This window comes from Cervus canadensis, chromosome 33, assembly GCF_019320065.1.
Source record: "Cervus canadensis isolate Bull #8, Minnesota chromosome 33, ASM1932006v1, whole genome shotgun sequence".
Classification (NCBI taxonomy): domain Eukaryota; kingdom Metazoa; phylum Chordata; class Mammalia; order Artiodactyla; family Cervidae; genus Cervus; species Cervus canadensis.
This window is the reverse complement of record NC_057418.1, coordinates 16,458,692-16,475,565: the sequence shown is the minus strand read 5'-3', so window position 1 is coordinate 16,475,565 and position 16,874 is coordinate 16,458,692. Positions and strand designations below refer to the sequence as shown.

The 16,874-nt window shown below is 40.1% G+C and overlaps 1 protein-coding gene across 1 annotated transcript in view; it reads right to left on the bottom strand.

The window, feature by feature from the left end:
* ZC2HC1B (zinc finger C2HC-type containing 1B) overlaps positions 1–16,874 on the bottom strand; it is a 37,120-nt gene that overhangs the window by 12,418 nt on the left and 7,828 nt on the right. Inside the window, exons 2-5 of the mRNA XM_043457205.1 lie at positions 13,765–13,826; positions 11,266–11,385; positions 10,588–10,726; positions 366–505 (exon numbers count right to left, since the gene is read on the bottom strand). Of these exons, the coding sequence (XP_043313140.1) occupies positions 366–505; positions 10,588–10,726; positions 11,266–11,385; positions 13,765–13,826 (461 nt within the window). The remainder of the gene's footprint in view (positions 1–365; positions 506–10,587; positions 10,727–11,265; positions 11,386–13,764; positions 13,827–16,874) is intronic.

The following is a 16,874-nucleotide window of genomic DNA, read 5'->3' as shown; positions in this document are numbered from 1 at the left end:
GGCTCCGTGTGACAGTTTCCTCCACTTAAGCCAGTTTCACTTCAGGTCCTAAACACTACTGGGGGTGGTTAAAGCTGATGACAATCACCACTGGTTACAGTCTCACCATACCACCACAGAAACAATACTTAGATAGCTAAGTCTTCAACCTAAGAACCTTCAGACCCTGTAGAGAATTTTGTCTACAACATCCAACAGTGCTGTTTAGCTGGAAAGTGTTGCTCAAAAGTAGCCAAGTCCCATGAAGACTGGCTGTCCTGATCCTTACAGTTCTCAGGATGGGTGATTTAGGTTCCCTTGCAAATTCTACCTGCTTTCCCCGGGGAGACAAGGGCGCAGGAGGCAACACCTGGGGTGAGACTTACCTGTGCTCTGGATGCCAATCTGGCTGCTGTCTGGGCTGGATCAAAGACTCGGCGAGACTCTTGATCCTTGCAGAAATTAATATGTCGACTGGCTGCAGTTTCATTAAATCTCCTCTTACAATATGGACACTGAATATAATCTGAAAATAAAGATAACAATGAAAAGGCAATTAACATTTCAAAAACAATTCTGGAAGGGAGGGACTATACGAAATGAAATAAATAAATAGAATATGAACTCTTCTCCAACGTGAAAGAGTGAGGTACCAAACTCTGGTTTGAGACAGCCTGTTCCAGAGGGGGAGACATACAAGGGTGCAGATAAAGGACAAGGTGGAGGAAAATTTTTCTACCTATGTACTTATTTCAATTATGAGTGTTCCCTTAAAATGTTACATGCTACGCTTTTTTAGAAAGTAGATTAATTATATATGTGGTACTGATGAAATTTGGCATTGATGACTGAGAAAGTGAAAGTTGCTCAGTTGTGTCCAGCTCTTTGTGACCCCATGGGCTATACAGTCCATGGGGTTTTCTAGGCCAGAATATTGGAGTCGGTAGCCTCTCCCTTCTCCAGGTGATCTTCCCAACCCAGGGATGGAACCCAGGTCTCCCGCATTGCAGGCGGATTCTTTACCAAATGAACTATAAGGAAACCCCAAACGTCTGGGGGAGGGGGGTGGAATTTGAAACCAACATCACACTCCTCCAGCAGTAACTAGATTTTCCTACTGAATTCCTAAGTGAGGAGACATAAATATGTTCAGAAAGCAGGGAAGGAAAAGGGAACAGGTGAGGGTTCCAAAAGACAAACAGGAAATAAGGGATGCTAGAACTCCGGCTTCCAGTGTCAGAACTTCTCTGGCAGCTGCTGGGGCTTGGAACCCTCTGAGGTTCTGGGCAGGACTCGGCTGTCTCAGTCAGTCCAATCTGCAATTACCAGATAGTGGGAGGGGCTTCCCCGGCGGCTCAGTGGTAGAGAATCTGCGTGCAATGCAGGAGATACGGGTTCGATTCCTGAGTTGGGAAAAATACCTGGGGCGGGAAATGACAACACACTCCAGTATTCTTGCCAGGATAATCACATGGACAGAGGGACCTGGTGGGCTGCAGTCCATGGGGTTGCAGAGCTGAACGACCGAGCATGCGCACACACAGACAATGGGAGAAAGAAGTGCGGAAGATCCCCAGTCTTCTCAGACCAGGGAGATGATAACACGTTCTGAAGCCAGGTTGGAGCCTCTTCCTCCACAGCAAGGGGGCTGGTGGGGGGTTGTGTTGTTTTGTTTTGCTTTAGGCACCTTGAAGGGATGACAAAGTGGATATTCAAGAGGTAGAATAACTCTCTCTCTTCCCTGGAAGGACATGAGATAGTACCATCTTAAGCCCTGCATAGAAGTTTGGTTTAGTGTATAGTCAAAACCCCTACAGGTGTGAATAGATATTTAAAGCAGTGATATGTTCAAAGCTAAAGATTTTTTTTGAAGGCATCTTTTTAAGCAGTTTGGGGAGTTTTCTTTTTCAATAGATCATTTCCTAAAATGAATACTCATAAAATGAAAGAATTTGAATATATAAGAAACTGAAATAAAAGAAATGGTTAACTCTTAACTTTTACTTCACACTCTGGCAGCTGCTGTTCAGTTGCTCAGTCATGTCTAACTCTTTGTTACCCCATGGACTGCAGCAAGCCAGGCTTCCCTGTCCTTCACTGTCTCCTGGAGTTTGCTCAGATTTATGTCCACTGAATCAGTGATGCCATCCAACCATCTCATTCCCTGTTGCTCCCTTTTCCTCCTGCCCTCAATCTTTCCCAGCATCAGGGTCTTTTCCAGTGAGCTGGCTCTTTGCATTAGGTGACGAAACTATGGGAGATTTAGCTTCAGCATCAGTCCTTCCAGTGAATATTCAGGACTGGTTTCCTTTAGGATTGACTGGTTTGATCTCCTTGCTGTCCAAGGGACTCTCAGGAGTCTTCTCTAGCACCACAATTCAAAGCATCAGTTCTTTTCACTCGCCTTCTTTATGGTCCAACTCTCACATCCATATATGAATACTGGAAAAACCATAGCTTTGACTAGACAGAACTTTGTTGGCAAAGTGATGTCTCTGCTTTTTAATACAGTATCTAGGTTTGTCATAGCTTTTCATCCAAGAAATAAGTGTCTTTTAATTTCATGGCTGCAGTCATCATCTGCAGTGATTTTGGAGCCCAAGAAAATAAGATCAGTCATTGTTTCCACTTTTTCTCCATCTACTTGCCATGAAGTGATGGGACTGGATGTCATGATCTTAGTTTTTTGAATGTTGAGTTTTAAGCCAGCTTTTTTTTGGGGGGGGGGGTATTTATTCTTCAGTGTATGTCATGTAAGGGTTAAGTCAGCTTTTTCACACTCCTCCTTCATCCTTATTGAGAGGATCTTTGGTTCTTCTTTACTTTCTGTCATTAGGGTAGTATCATCTGCATTATCTGAGGTTGTTGATATTTCTCCCAACAATCTTGATTCCAGCTTGTGATTTATCCAGCCTGGTATTTTGTACTCTGCACAGAAGTTAAATAAGCAGGGTGACAATATACAGCCTTGATGTACGCCTTTCCCACTTTGGAACCAGTCTGTTTTTCTATGTCTGGTTCTAAATGTTTATTATTAACCTGCATACAGGTTTATGAGGAGGCAGATAAGGTGGTCTGGTATTTCCATCTCTTGGAGAATTTTCCACAGTTTGTGTGATCCACACAGTCAAAGGCTTTAGCATAGTCAATGAAGCAGATGTTTTTCTGCAATTCTCTTGTTTTTTCTATGATCCAATGGATGTTGGCAATTTGGTCTCTGGTTCCTCTGCCTTTCCTAAATTCAGTTTGTACATCTGGAATTTCTTGGTTCACATACTTTTGAAGACTAGCTTGAAGGATTTTGAGCATTACCTTGCTAGCATGTGAAATGAGCACAATTGTACAGTAGTTTGAACATTCCTTGGCATTTCCCTTCTTTGGAATTGGAATGAAAACTGACCTTTTCCCATCCTGTGGCTACTGTTGAGTTTTCCAAATTTGCTGGTATAGTGAGGGCAGCACTTTAACAGCATCATCTTTTAGGATTTGAAATAGCTCAGCTGGAATTTCATCATCTCCACTAGCTTTGTTTATAGTAATGCTTCCTAAATCCCACTTGACTTCACACTTCAGGATGTCTGGCTCTGGGTGAGTGACCACACCATTGTGGTTATCCAGATCATTAAGACCTTTTTTGTATAGTTCTTCTGTGCATTTTTACCACCTCTTCTTAATCTCTTCTGCTTCCATTAGGTCCTTACCGTTTCTGTCCTTTATTGGGCCTATCTTTGCATGAAACTTTCCCTTGTTGCTGTTCAGTTGCTCCGTCATGTCTGACTCTTTGCGACCCCATGGATTGCAGCACGCCAGGCTTCCCTGTCCATCATCATCTCCCTGAGTTTGCTAAAACTCATGTCCATTGAGTTGGTGATGCCATCCAACCATCTCACCCTCTGCTGCCCTGTTCTCCTTTTGCCTCCAGTCTCTCCCAGCATCAGGGTCTTTTCCCAATGAGCTGGCTGTTCGCTGATGGTGGACAAAGCATTGGAGCTTCAGCTTCAGCCTGAGTCCTTGCAGTGAACGTTCGGGGTTGATTTCCTTTGGAACTGACTGGTCTTAACTGCTTGCTTTCCAGTAGTCGTACCGTTAGTCACTCAGTCGTGTCTGACTCTTTTCCACCCCACAGACTGTAGCTCGCCAGATTCCTCTGTCCATGGGATTCTCCAGGCAAGAGTGCTGGGGTGGGTTGCCATTCCCTTCTCCAAGGGATCTTCCTAACCCAGGGATCAAACCCAGGTCTCCTGCATGGCAGGCAGATTCTTTACCATCTGAACTACAGAGCTCTCACTCTGAAAAGTCTTCTCCAGCACCACAGTTCAAAGGCATCAATTCTTCGGCACTCAGCCTTTTCTGCGGTCCACTCTCACATCCATACATGACTACTAGAAAAACCACAGGTTTGACTATATGGACCTTTCATCATTAATTCCATACTTACTGAACACCTATCACACTCCAAGTAACTTGAGGACACAGTGTCTCTGTAATCATGGACTAAGCATTCTAATACAGAAACAAAAATTTTCCCATGGTGACCAATTCCTTGAGCAAAATGAAAGAAGGCAGCATTGGGAAATGGTGAAGGCTCTACAGCCTGCCTGACTGGTTTTGAGCCATAGCTCTTCACCTGCTGCGTGTGTGCACTTGGGCACGTTACTTAACCTCCTTAAGCTTCAATTTCCCCAGCACCTACATATCACCTATTTCATTGAGGTGTTGTGAAAATTACCTATGATAATCCTCAGTGGGGCGTGTCACAGTGGGCGAGTGGAACATGCTGTTACTATAGGGAAACAGGCCCAGCCAGCTTGTGTTCCAACTATCTAACAAGGGAGAAACTGCTTATGAAAAGTAAAATAGAAAGTGCCATTAGCATGCAGAACTCATTTACGATAGTGTAGAAAACCATCTCGGACTGAGCTCGTGGTTCAGTGGTTATTTCTTTAGTTTTACCAACTACAAAGTTACAATTTACACGATTTATATCAGAGATACTGCTACCATAAGCGAGACAGTTTGGTCAAAGGCAATGATTACTGCAGTGACCATGTTGCTTCCTTAATCTGACTTGTTCACTCATTGATTGCACCTTTCTAGGGATTTGGCACTCACTATATCCTGCCATGGTGACAGCCAAGCTGAAGTGTATTTTCCTGCTGACAAAAATCTCAGAGATGGCTAGAGGACTAGGCAGACAATTACCACTCTGAGGAATAAGCTCCCAAAGGAGGAAGCTCTAGGTCCTCCAGGAGACCACAGGAGGAGCCTGAAGCCCAGGCTTAAGAGGGCAGAGGAAGGGACTTCCCTGGTGGTCCAGTGGCTAAGAGTCTGTGCTCCCAATGCAGGTGGCCCAGTCTCAAGCCCTGGTCAGAGAACTAGATCCCACATGCCGCAACTAAGACCCAGCAACCCAGCACAGCCAAATAAATTAAAAAAAAAAAAAAAAAGAGGGCAGAGGAAGAGAAGATCAAACACACTGAGAATGGAAGAGGTTTTTTTTCCCTGCAACAATAATTTGAACACAGCATGACTGAGCTACACATTCTACCCTCATCTCAATCCAGTCTCCTCTTCCTCTGCCAATAATGTCATAAAATCATGATGTGCTATTTCAACAGATAATGATTTTTAAAGTCTTACTCCAGATCTCATGAAAGATTAAAGTGGAAAATTAAGCGTCATTTGAAAATGCAAGCATTTTGTTGAATACCCATGTTTCAACATGTAGCCCTGTGAAACAGTGAGCAAATAACAGGACTCACTGAAAATCCCAATTGTAAATATTCTATATCACTGCCCTATAAGCTGTCACATAATCTTGGAAAGTTGAATGACTGCAAACTCACTTAAGTCATAAGAATTAGAATATATGCATGTCAAAAAATTGGGCCACGAAATAGGGAATCATGCTGGGGAAAAAAAAAGGAAATTACTTCCAAACTCATATATACTAGCCCATATGATTAATAACTCTAGTTATGTCTGTATAAATTTTCTAAGTATTTAAGCTGGAGGATATATGGGCTAATATAAAATCCCTGTGCAATCAAAATAATTGGATCATAATGAAAATGTGCTATTGGAGGTAATCATTTTGCTTGGTGCATAAAATTATAATAAGGGCATGGGGAAGAATTTAATTATAAAACTATATTTTAGCATAAAAATTTAAAGGGCAGGAAAATAAACTGTACACTTGATGAGGCCTTACAAAGGGAATTATTTATTTTAAAGAAACAATAATCCCACATTTTAAATCCAACGTGGAAATTAGAGAAATTCACACAGTGGGACATCTGACATGTTTTCACTATTCAACTACAGAACTAGAAGGTAGCCATCAACCCTGCAGCTTCTGCTATAAAATGAAGCAGTTCTCATAAAAGATGCTTTTATTATACAAAGCTTGTTGCCAAAGTCTTATCAAAATTACAGCCATAGATCTTTCTATGGAACATCTTAAGACAACAGACTATTCCAAGTCATATTTTCATTAGCACCTAGCAAAAATGTAGCAGTTATTAAGAGTATTTTCTGGTATTGAGGTTCTGATAATTTTTTGGATGGTTTTTATAGTATTACACTGTGACTTTATTTTACTTATTTAATTTAATTGTTTTTTGCTGTGCTGTGTGGCTTGCACAATCTTAGTACTCCAATCAGGGACTGAACCCGTACCCCTGGTAGCAAAAGTGTGGAGTTCTAACCAGTGGACTGCCAAGGGAATTTTCTTTTTTCTTTACTTTTAAAAATGAATTTTGAGGAATAATTTACATACAATAAAATGCACCTATGTGAGTTCTGACAAATATATTCAATTGTGTAACCAACCCAATTAAAATGTGGAACAAATGTATTACCTCCAAAAGTCCCCTCATGCCCCTGTTTCAGTCAATATTCTTCCAAACCCAGACTCCTATTTTCCTGTCACTAAAGACGAGTGTTACCCCTTGTATATCTTACTGTAAGAGAGCATCCACGGTGCTACATGTACAGTTACACTTTCTTCTTACTGTTCAGTTGTATTCCATTTTGTAGATATTCCACAATTTGCTTATCCATCTACTTGCTGATGGTCATTTTCAGTTGTTCCTAGTTTATGCTTTATATTTAAAGGAAGCTGCTATGACCATTAATGTGTAAGTCTGTTTTAAGGACATATTTTCCATTTTTTGCATAAACAGTTAGGAATGGAATTGCTGTATAGGTAAGTGTATGTTTAACTTAAGAGAATACCAGTGCAAAGTGACTATACTATTTTAGACTCCCAGTAGCAGCATATAAGAGTTCCAGCTGTTCTATATCCTAGCCATCACTTGTATTGTCAGTCTTCACTTTTAGCCATTCAAGTGGGTGTGTACTAGTGTCTCACTGTGGTTTTAATTTACATGTCCCTATTAAAAATGATGTTGAGTATCTTTTCATGTGCTTATTGACCATTATTTTGTGACATTCTGTTCAAAGACATCTCTTGCCTTTTCCTTATTGGGTTGTTGTCCTATTAAGTCATAAGACTTCTTTAAATATTCTTGATATTTGACCTTCCTCAGATACATGTGTTATAAATATTTTCTCTTGCCCTATACATCTTTGCGTTCTCCTAATGGTGTCTCTCACAACTGAAGTTTTTAATGTTGGCGAAGCCCAGTTTACCAATTTCCTTTGAAAAAAAATTGTTACTGTATCTTGTATCCAGCTTAAAAAGTCTTTGTTGACTCTTAGGTCAAAGATGTTTGTTTTTTCTAGAAATCTTACAGTTACAGCACTTATGTTAGGTCAATTATTCATTTTGAATTTTTGTGTATGTATAAGGATCAAAATTCATTTTTGCCACTTTGATATCCAGTTGTCTCAGCATCAATTGTTAATAAGACTCTCTTTTCCCACTCTGAACTACTTTTGTTAAAAATCAATTAACAAATTGATTGGGGGGAGGTCTACATTCTCTTTTCTGTTCAGTTGATATTCTAATACCAAATTGTCATGATTACTGTAATATTATTGTAAGTCTTGACATCAGATAGGTAAGTCCTCTGATTTTATTCTTTTTTTCAAAACTATCCTGGCTTTGAATTTCTGTGTAATTTTAATATCAGCTGGTCAATTCCCATTTGGCAAGAAAACTCGCAGGGATCTTCACTGGAATTACATTTTGTCCACAGATCAATCTGGGGATAACCGACTTTGTAACACAACACACAAGTCTTCCAAACCACAAAAATTGTAAATATCTCCATTTATTTTGGTCCTCTTTAATTTCTCTAAGGAATGTGTTGCGGTTTTCATTTTACAAGTCTTACACATATTTTGTTAAATATATACATAAGTATTTCATGTTTTTTACATGATTGTAATGTCATTTTTCATTTTTTTCAACTGTTTATGCCTAGTATCTGGAGAAGGAAATGGCAACCCACTCCAGTGTTCTAGCCTGGAGAATTCCATGGACGGAGGAGCCTGGTGGGCTGTGGTCCATGGGGTTGCAAAGAGTTGGACACAACTGAGCAACTAACCCACTCATGCCTAGTATACAGAAATACAACTCACCTGAGTATATTGACGTTATATCCTGAAAGCCTGTTAAATTAACTTGTAATTTCAGTAGCATTTTTTGTAGTTTTGTAAGATTTTCTACATTTACTCCTTCATGCTCACATTGTCTGTAGGTAAGGACAGTTTTACTTCTTCCTCTCCAACCTTTAAATTTATGTGTGTGTATAAAATATGTAACTTTTTCCTTATTACACTGGGTACTATGTCCGGGATAGTGCTGAACAGAAGTGGTCAGAAAGGACATACTTGCTTCTGTCCTGAACTCAGTGGGAAAGTGTTCAGCTTTTCACCTTTAAGTTGATGTTAGCTGTAGGTTTTTCAGAGATGTGCTTTATTAAGGAAGTTCCCTTTTATTTCTACCTTTCTAAGAGCTTTTTCTTTTTTAAACATGTATAGGTACTGTATTTTGTACAGGCTTTTCCTGTATCTACTGAGATGACCATACACTTGAAAAAAATATTTTGTTAATATGATGAATTATATTTACTATTTTCTTCCTTCTACTTAATTTAAGTGTAATTTGTTCTTCTTTTTCTAACTTTAAAGAGGAAGTTTAAGGCAATTGATTTAAACCTTTTTCTCCCTTTTCTAATGCAAGCATTTAAAGCTATAAACTTTCCTTTAAGCACTGCTTTAGCTGAAATCTCACAAATTTTGGTATGTTTTCATTACCATTCAGTTCAAAACATTTTCTAATTTTTCTTGTAATTTCTTCTTAGATCCATAGGGTATTTAGAAATTATTTGTTAATTTCCAAATATTCAAGAGTTTTCTTGATATATTTTCATCATTAATTTCTAATTTAATTCTACTGTACTCAAATAACATAGTCTGTATGATTTCAATCCTTTCAGATTTATTGAGATCCACTTTGTGGTCCTGCACATGGTCTATCTTGGATGAATGTTCCATGTGTACTTGATAACAATTATATTCTGCTGTCACTGTGTATCACGTTATAGCTACAGATGTCAATTGGATCAAAATGATACAAGCCAAGGAGCAGCTGTCCCTCAGGGAAGGTGTGGCCTCTCTAGACCCGCCTGGCTCACCTCCCCATCTTGTTACCTCCTGGCTCGCCTATTTGTGTCTTTAAAGTGTTTCTTGTGGAAAGCATATAATTGGACCCTGCTTTAGTACATGGGGTCACAAGAGTCAGACACGACTTAGTGACTAAGCCACCACCAGATATGCAGATGATACCAATCTAATGGCAGAAACATCAAGAGGAACTTGATGAGAGTGAAAAAGGACAGTGAAAAATCTGACTTTCACCATTTAAAAAAACCAAGATCATGGCGTCTGGTCCCATCACTTCAGGGCAAAGAGAAAGGGAAAAAGTGGAAGCAGGGACAGATTTTATTTTCCTCAGCTCCAAAATCACTGTGGACGGTGACTGTAGCCAGGAAATTAAAAGACCCAAGTTCCTTGGAAGGTAAACTATGACAAACCTAGACAGTGTATTAAAAAGCAGAGGCATCACTTTGCCGACAAAGGTCCATATTGTCAAAACTATGTTTTTCCCAGTAGTCATGTACGGATGTGAGAGTTGGACCCAAGGAAGGCTGAGTGCTGAAGAAATATCAAATTGTGGTGCTGGAGAAGACTCTCGAGAGTCCCCTGGACAGCACGGAGATCAAACCAGTCAATCCTAAAGGAAATCAACCCTGAATATTCACTGGAAGGACTGATGCTGAAGCTGAAGCTCCAATACTTCGGCCACCAGACGCAAAGAGCCAACTCACTGGAAAAGACCCTGATGCTGGGAAAGTGAAAGTCGCCCAATTATCGGACTCTTCGTGACCCCATGGACTGTAGCCCACCAGGCTCCTCTGTCCATGGAATTCTCCAGACAAGAATACTGGAGTGGGTTGCCTTTCCCTTCTCCAGGGGATCTTCCCAACCCAGGGATCGAACCCAGGTCTCCCACCTTGCAAGCAGATTAGTATTTATGCTTTAGGAGGAAGCAAAGTATAATGACTAGGCCAAAAAATCAAGCATAGCCTCAACTGGTTAAGAGTAAAATGTCAAAAGCAAACCAAACTGTCCACACACCTGGGTTGATGGTCGGAGGGGGTGGAGGTGGGAGAGGCCGGCATTCTTTAATGGCTAGTGTACACTGCTTTGCTGACTGAATCGAATTAATGAAGTCTTCATGCTGTTGTCTCCAGTTAGATTTTCTCACGGGTTGTGGCTGTAAAAAAAAATTAAACCAACATATACTAATCTAGGCTATATATCTCACTGTTATAATCTTTTTTTTTAAGCTGGGATTTGAATTTATAAGAAACGGAACTGTGAAATTTGGAGGAAAAAAGAGAGTTTGCTTTCCAAAAGCACTAAAAGAGGTTTGGAAAACACAGTAATAAAATTTTCAAGTCACAGTGGTGAGGGAAAATACAAAACAACAATCACAAAAAATAAAGAAATCACAAAACTTTAAAGGAAGACCTAAATGTAACCTTAAAGTGACTGTCTTCCAAGTTAATTGCTGGATTTAATGCTACTCTAATGAAAATATAAACGAGATTTGTTTTCTGCCACATCTGGAAAGTATCTGAAATACATTTGGAAATCTAAGTGTGCATGATTAAAAAGAAAACAGTAAAGGTGGATTATACTTACATGACATTACATTGCCCTATCAAGCAAAAATGAAAGCAGAGAGCCAGAAAGAGGCTTTCATGTACTGAAGGACATAATCAAGAACAGCAAGGAAGATATCGATAGTACCTTGGACTGAGGCGCATTCCCCACAGTGGGAATGTCAGTGCCCTGCAATCTTTGTTTTAAGGAATTGAAAGGTTTACGTTTTTTGTTGAAGAGTTTTCTACAAATTGGTCCATGTCTTTCCTAGAAAAGAAGGAGTGGGGATTAAAATTTTTAACATGTACAATCACAAAGTTCGTAACGGCTCAGTGTACTCAAGCAGCCCCCACTGCAGGGACTGGGTTGCACCTTCAGAGCCAAGTTCATTCTCTAACTCTCAAATCACAGCAGAGCAAATCCATCTGGCTCTCTTCACCCATGTTACACATAACTAGATGTTGTGTTTGGGCAAGGTCAAGAAAAGGCCTCTACAGCTAAAGAAACTGACTTAAAATTTGGTCTTACATATTTAACTTAACCACTTGGGCTCAGTGAGTAGTTCCAAGCATTAAACAATGTTGAAAAGACTCAGTTTCTAGTTTAAATTGAAATAAATTATCTCTGATATTCGGCTAGGTACTCACTGAAGCCAAGGAAATTTTCTTTACTTCTATTCTGTTTTCTGCCTTCACTGTTTCTAAATTCCAAAAGCAAGTCATCCAGGAATTGAGTCCCAACAACCCTGTTTTTCCATTCTTTTGAAGTAATTCTCTGCATACAAAAGTATGCAAAGCAAGGGGAAACTTAGCTTCTTATACAAGTGGAACCTTTTCAGAAAAACTCTTACCACTCAACATTTCAAAACTGGATTTAACTGGGTTGCTTTTCTACATACAGCAAATCAAACCACTTAACTCCTGAAAAAAATGAGTGGAGAGGTTTCAAAGAAATATTTGAGAACATCTGCAAGAAACAACTGGGACAACCATACGACAAATGAAAAATACATCAATTCCATTTAAGTTATGAAGACATTTTCCCTTAGTGTGTCCAAACATTTTTCATGAAGTCATTTATTTTAGAGCAAACCTAAGCTTATAATATTAAACTTTAAAATATTACAATACTTACAAGACCATTGGCAGAGAAAATGACTCCAGCCAGTAGACCAGTAAAAACTCAGCATTTCTGGTACAAAAACCAGGGAACCAGCACATAGAGCTTTGCCTGTGTTGTTCGTAGTTGTGATTTAGTCACTAAGTCATGTCTGACTCTTTTGCAACCCCATGGACAGTAGTCCGCCAGGCTCCACTGTCCATGGGATTTCCCAGGCAAGAATACTGCCCGTGTACCACCTTTATAAAGTTATTGCACCACTAAAGGATTATGCCAATCTTTGCCTTCCACTCTAAGCCCTCTTCATTCATGGTCATGTAACTCATAACAGCTATCGGTTACTTTGTCCAGACCCAAAAAATACAGGATCCATGAAAATCACAGCACGTGGTGATAAACACGCCATACCATTTTAAAACTGAAGGGGAGAAGAGAAAGAGCAGATCGCTTGATCAACTGCTCTTTGCAGCCCAGAAATGGGTCAACGAAGTAAAACTCAAGAGGACTCAAGAATACTTAGCATTTAGTGATCTCTCTTCAAAGGTACCTCCCTAGGTCTCAAATCCAGTCTCATGGGGTGCAGTCTTGGGTTAGCAAAGGCAGCTCCCTGGGGGATTATTGGGCCACAATAGGCCTTGTGAGTTCCCCTTCTAGATCCAGGAAACTCTAGCTGCAGTTAACTAGAACAGATATTCTATTTTTAAATTCCCCAGAGAAATAAAACCTACAACCTCATTTGGTAGTCTTTTGCCCCAAATGTAGTCAGGATTATAGTCCAAATTCTTTTAAGTTTGAAAACAAGTCTCTTTGATCTAAATGTCCCAGCTAATAGTTCATTATCTTAGATTTTTTTAAAAAAATCATTTTTCTTGGGAACTCCTTCATAATATGGTATGTTTGTTTCCCTAATTTTGAAATAAATCAAGCCTTTATTCAACTTTATGGGCATCAATCAGGGGACTTGACATGCAGTTAGCTTAAATCTAATTAACAATTAGGTCCTGGAACAGGACTAACACCCATTTTGTTCAAATTACATTAAATCCCTGAAACTGGAGAGTTCTGTCTTCATACGTGGCAAAGCAGAAAACAGAGGGAGGTTAAAGGACTTGTCAGAGTTAGTGACAAATTTGAGGCTAAAAGCCAAGTTTCCAGATGCTCCAAATTCAATGTTCATTCCTCTTGACTAGCTAATTTCCCTGGTGCTTTGGCCTTAAAATTTGAATTTTTGATGCTTATAGAAAAGGCGAAAGAGCCAAAACCTCTCAAGAGACGATCAGCTGTGCCAAGACACTTTTATCTGGCTTCCTTTCAGGAACAGGACCAGATTTAAAAAGCTCCCTTTTCAAGGGGGCAGCATCAACCTACCTAAGTGTCCTCGGGGCCTGCCAGCCACAGGTTATGTACTTTTCTCTCCTTGCTTTCCCTCCACATCTGTCTTTAATCTTTGCCACTGCGGCCTCCTCACTAACTTGACAGTTCATTTAACTCCAATGAAACACATCTACAAAATGTCTTTATGTTTACCAGAACATCTGCTGCAAAGCGTCTTCCACAGACTTCACAGGGAAATAACTCCTGATTGCCATCTGTATAAGATCCAAGAGCACATTATGTTAGTTTCATGGACTTGCCTGCCCAAGAAGAAATGACTAAGTGGGGGAGCTCTCAATAGCTTGATATCCTTCCTCTCCCCCCATCATCCAGTGACTTCCTTCTCTTAGGAAGATCCTTTGTAAAACTCACCCATGTTTTCCTAACATAGACTTCTCACTTCACTAAACAGATACATTCCATATGCTTCAGGCAACCAGAGTACAATTATTTAATATATCCTTAAACTAATGTCTAAAGAAAGCTATCAGGCACTAAGTACAAAGCTGATTTGTTGTTGTTTAGTGTTAGGTCGTGTCCGACTCTCTTGTGTCCCCATGAACTGTAGCCCGCCAGGCTCCTCTGTCCATAGGATTTCCCAGGGAAGAATACTGGAGTGGGTTGCCATTTCTTTCTCCTGGGGATTGAACCCATGCCTCCTGCTTGGCAGGCGGATTCTTTACCACTGAGCCACCAAAGAATCCACCTGCCAATGCAGAAGTGGGTTCGATCCCTGCATTGGGAAGATCCCCTAGAGAAGGAAATGGCAACCCACTCCAGTATTCTTGCCTGGGAAATCCCATGGACAGAGGACCCTGGCGGGCTACAGTCCATGGGGTCACAAAAGAGTCGGACGTGACTACCTGACTAAACAACAAACAAAGCTGATACTCTAGTATAAAGTCACAAATAATCCAATGGTAACATCTTTAAGATTGCTACTAGAATGAGTGTGCTAAATGAAGACATGCCAATGTATCATGGACTGTATGAAATGGGTTGCCTAGGCACTGAATTTAAGGTAAACTTTCCTGAGAAGCTGAAACTCCAAAACTTTGGCCACCTGATTCGAAGAACTGACTCATTGGAAAAGACCCTGATGCTGGGAAAGACTGAAGGCAGGAGGACAACAGAAGTTGAGATGGTTGGATGGCATCACTGACTCGATGGACATGAGTTTGAGCAAGCTCTGGGAGTTGGTGATGGACAGGGAAGCCTGGCGTGCTGCAGTCCACGGGGTCGCAGTCAGACATGACTGAGCAACTGAACTTTTTCCTGAGAATGGCTTTCTCAACGAATCTCTGCTAGGAAGCTACCCAAGAGGAAGGAAGTAGAAGAGGATGAAATGGACCAAGTAGAACCGGTGGGCTTTGCTCCAAATCAGGAAAGGCAGAGCCATTACAATGAAGCAGCACACGAGAATGATGAACGTCACCCCGGGCGTGGTGCTCTGTGTCAGAGCTCTTCACGGGGCCTGTGAAGCGGACTCACTGAAAACATTTTATAGGTAGTAGAGAATAAGTGAAGGACTACAATAATAATATATTAACTACTTGCTATTATTTTTCTAAAAAATATTCAATTATTTTGAAAGTGTTTTCAAAATTAAATGAAGAATAAACTCAAATATCTAAAAAAAAAAAAAAAAAAGACAAAACTGTGCCCACTCTGTCCCAATGCCTCAAAGTGCCTAACACACAATAAGTTTCTCAATAATTGCTTGTTGGATGTATGGGTTAAATGAGAATTGAGTTTCTATCATAGGACCAATTATTCATTCAATAAATAAACACCTGTTATATGCAACTCTGTGGGGATATTGAGAGAAACTATACATGGGTCCAGCATAGAAAAGGAGAGAAGGTATGCCCATAAATTATTTTAAATGAAGTTGGAAAAGCAAACCATTGTGGAATTCTGGAAAAAAAGTTTTGTTTCATATTACTGCCTTTCAGTTCATCTGGAGTTGAGCATAAAGACTAAAAAAGCAGGGACTTCCCTGGTGGCCCAGCAGTTAAGACTCTGTGCTCCCAATGCAGGGGGCTCAGGTTCGATCCCAGATCAAGGAACTAAGATCAATTAAAAAGAAGATCCTGCATGCCTCAATTAAGACCTGGTGCAGCCAAATCAATAAATTCATAAAACATAAGCAAATATTTAAAATATAAAGATCATAAAAAAGCAGTTTGATCATGGGGAATATTCTATATTAGACTAACCATCTGGCTAATCTCTATTATACAAATAAGGGGAGCAATCGAGGACATTGAGCAGAACCTGGATGATGCTGTAGAAGATTCATGTGACAAAGCTGAGGAGGGATGAACAGAGGGCAGTGGGGATGGAAAGTGGGATTTGAGTTAAAAAGCTAACAGTGTAGACTGGAAAGGAAAGGAAAGAGGGAATGAGAGAAACTGTGGTCAAAGAATCAATAAGATGACTGGATCTGGGGGATACTAGGAGGTGACAGAGGGAAGAATGCTGAGGGACTGAAAAGACAGTAGGACTATGGAGACAAAGAAATAATTCACAAAGAAGGGACATCTTGTAAGAAAAATGACCTCAGCTTTGGAAATACTGAGTCTGAGAGTCATCCAGCCAGCAGGATGGAAAGGAGGGAGGTCAGGGCTAGAGACACAGATGTAGGCTTTGTTTGGAGAGTGATGTAAAGGCATGATATTGCCAGGGAAGAGGTCATGGAAAGAGAAGTACAGGGATGATCCCTAGGGAACTCCATATTTAAGGGCCAAGAAGATGATGGTGATAAGCCAGGAGAAAGCAGGAGAGAACAGGGTCATGGAAACCATGGGAAGACGGTTTGAGAAAGGAAGTCTTGATTAACAGGAATCAGATGGTAGCTCATTACAGATTGTTGATTTAAATGATTTCTTCTCACATCTGCCAGATGGTATTGTATTAGAACACAGGTCATCCACTGCAGCCATACAGAAATACCATTCTTCCTCTCTGTTCTTTTGGCCTTCTAACTCTGTAAAAACTAGGTCATGATTTTCTTTCTTCAGCAAGGATGTCCCATTCCTCCACATACTTACCCATTAATAAAAACTATTCATCCTAATTATAAAACTTTTTTCTAAAACACTAATGAAGGATGCTTTACTTTTATATTGCAGTAACATTTGTAGGGTGATTTCCTGCTTCCCAAATACTTTTCCTACATAATCTCACTTAATCCTCACAACAATCCTATGAGATAGGGTTGTTCCTTTTTTTCTTTTCTTTTTCCTTAAGAGATAAGAAAA